The 1,316-nt window shown below is 67.1% G+C and overlaps 1 protein-coding gene across 1 annotated transcript in view; it reads right to left on the reverse strand.

Annotated features, from left to right (window-relative positions):
• The window catches only part of ANO8 (anoctamin 8), a 12,270-nt gene that overhangs the window by 4,960 nt on the left and 5,994 nt on the right, over positions 1-1,316 (reverse strand). The window contains exons 9-10 of the mRNA XM_009639498.2: positions 975-1,085; positions 4-484 (exon numbers count right to left, since the gene is read on the reverse strand). Coding sequence (XP_009637793.2) covers positions 4-484; positions 975-1,085 — 592 coding nt within the window. The remainder of the gene's footprint in view (positions 1-3; positions 485-974; positions 1,086-1,316) is intronic.

Here is a 1,316-nt window from a genome sequence, read left to right on the forward strand (position 1 = left end):
CGCCCGTGTCCGCCGAGGGGCCGGGCCGGAGCTGGGGGGAGGCAGTGGCCGCAGCGCCGTTGCCCCCGGCCCCTTCGGACTTGCCAAAATTGAAGAGCTTGCCGGGATTGAATGGCTTGGTGGGCGACTGGACCTTCTCGGTCCCTGTGTCCCGCTTAGTCTCCGGGGATTTCAGGAACTTGAAGCTGAGGAAGCCGGGGAGTTTGTTTTCGCTGCCAGTGGGGGACTGGGGGGACCTGGCGGTGGCCGTGCTGCCGGCCCCGGCCCCTCCAGAGAGGAACTTGCCCTGCAGAGGGATGATCTGCTTCAGCTTCATCACGTTGTTGGTGGCCAGGAGGGAGCTGGGTCGCTTGGGCTTGTCGGAGCCGTGCGAGGAACCCCCGGAGCCCTTCCCTTTGCTCTGGCTCTTCTCATGGGCCGGGTCCTGCCCGGCGACCTCGGGCTTGGCCTCGTCGCGGCTGGACTCACCAGCCCCGGGGACACTCTGGGGAGCCCATCAGCCCCGGGGACACTTTGGGGAACCCATCAGCCCCAGGGATGCCTCGGGGAGTCCACCAGCCCCGGGGACACTTTGGGGAGCCCATCAGCCCTGGGGATGCCTTGGGGAACCCATCAGCCCTGGGGACACTTTGGGGAGCCCATCAGCCCCAGGGATGCCTCGGGGAGCCAACCAGCCCTGGGGACACTCTGGGCAGCCCATCAGCCCCGGGGACACTTTGGGGAGCCCATCAGCCCTGGGGATGCCTTGGGGAACCCATCAGCCCTGGGGACACTTTGGGGAGCCCATCAGCCCCAGGGATGCCTCGGGGAGCCCACCAGCCCCAGGAACACTTTGGGGAGCCTGTCAGCCCTGGGGACACTTTGGGGAACCCATCAGCCCTGGGGACACCTTGGGGACCCCCCCAGCCCCGGGGATGGGGGGGTCCCAGCTCCATGCTTGGCCCCAAGGAGGGTCCCATCCTGGCATCACCCACCTTGAAGGCCTCGCGGCGCTGGTACTCCAGCTTGGCCATCTCCTCGGCCACCCAGGCGGGGATGTCGGGGATGGCCACTTGGATGATGTACTTCAGGAACAGAGCGAAGTGCTGCAGGGGGAACGTGGGTCTGGCTGAGCACCCCCACCCCAGCCCCTCCCAAAATGCACTCTGCAAGGGATGGGGGGGCAGAGAGACCCTACAATAACAGCCTGGGGGAGCCTGGGCATTGCCTGCAGGGAGCTGCCTGGGGTTGCAGCAGAGGGTTGAGGGCTGGGACCCCCATCCCTGGAGGGGAGGGTCTGCGGGAGCCCTTAGCTGGCTGAGCCAAGACAGCACCTT

The sequence above is a fragment of the Egretta garzetta genome, unplaced genomic scaffold (genome assembly GCF_000687185.1).
Source record: "Egretta garzetta isolate BGI_Z169 unplaced genomic scaffold, ASM68718v1 scaffold1450, whole genome shotgun sequence".
NCBI classification, from domain to species: domain Eukaryota; kingdom Metazoa; phylum Chordata; class Aves; order Pelecaniformes; family Ardeidae; genus Egretta; species Egretta garzetta.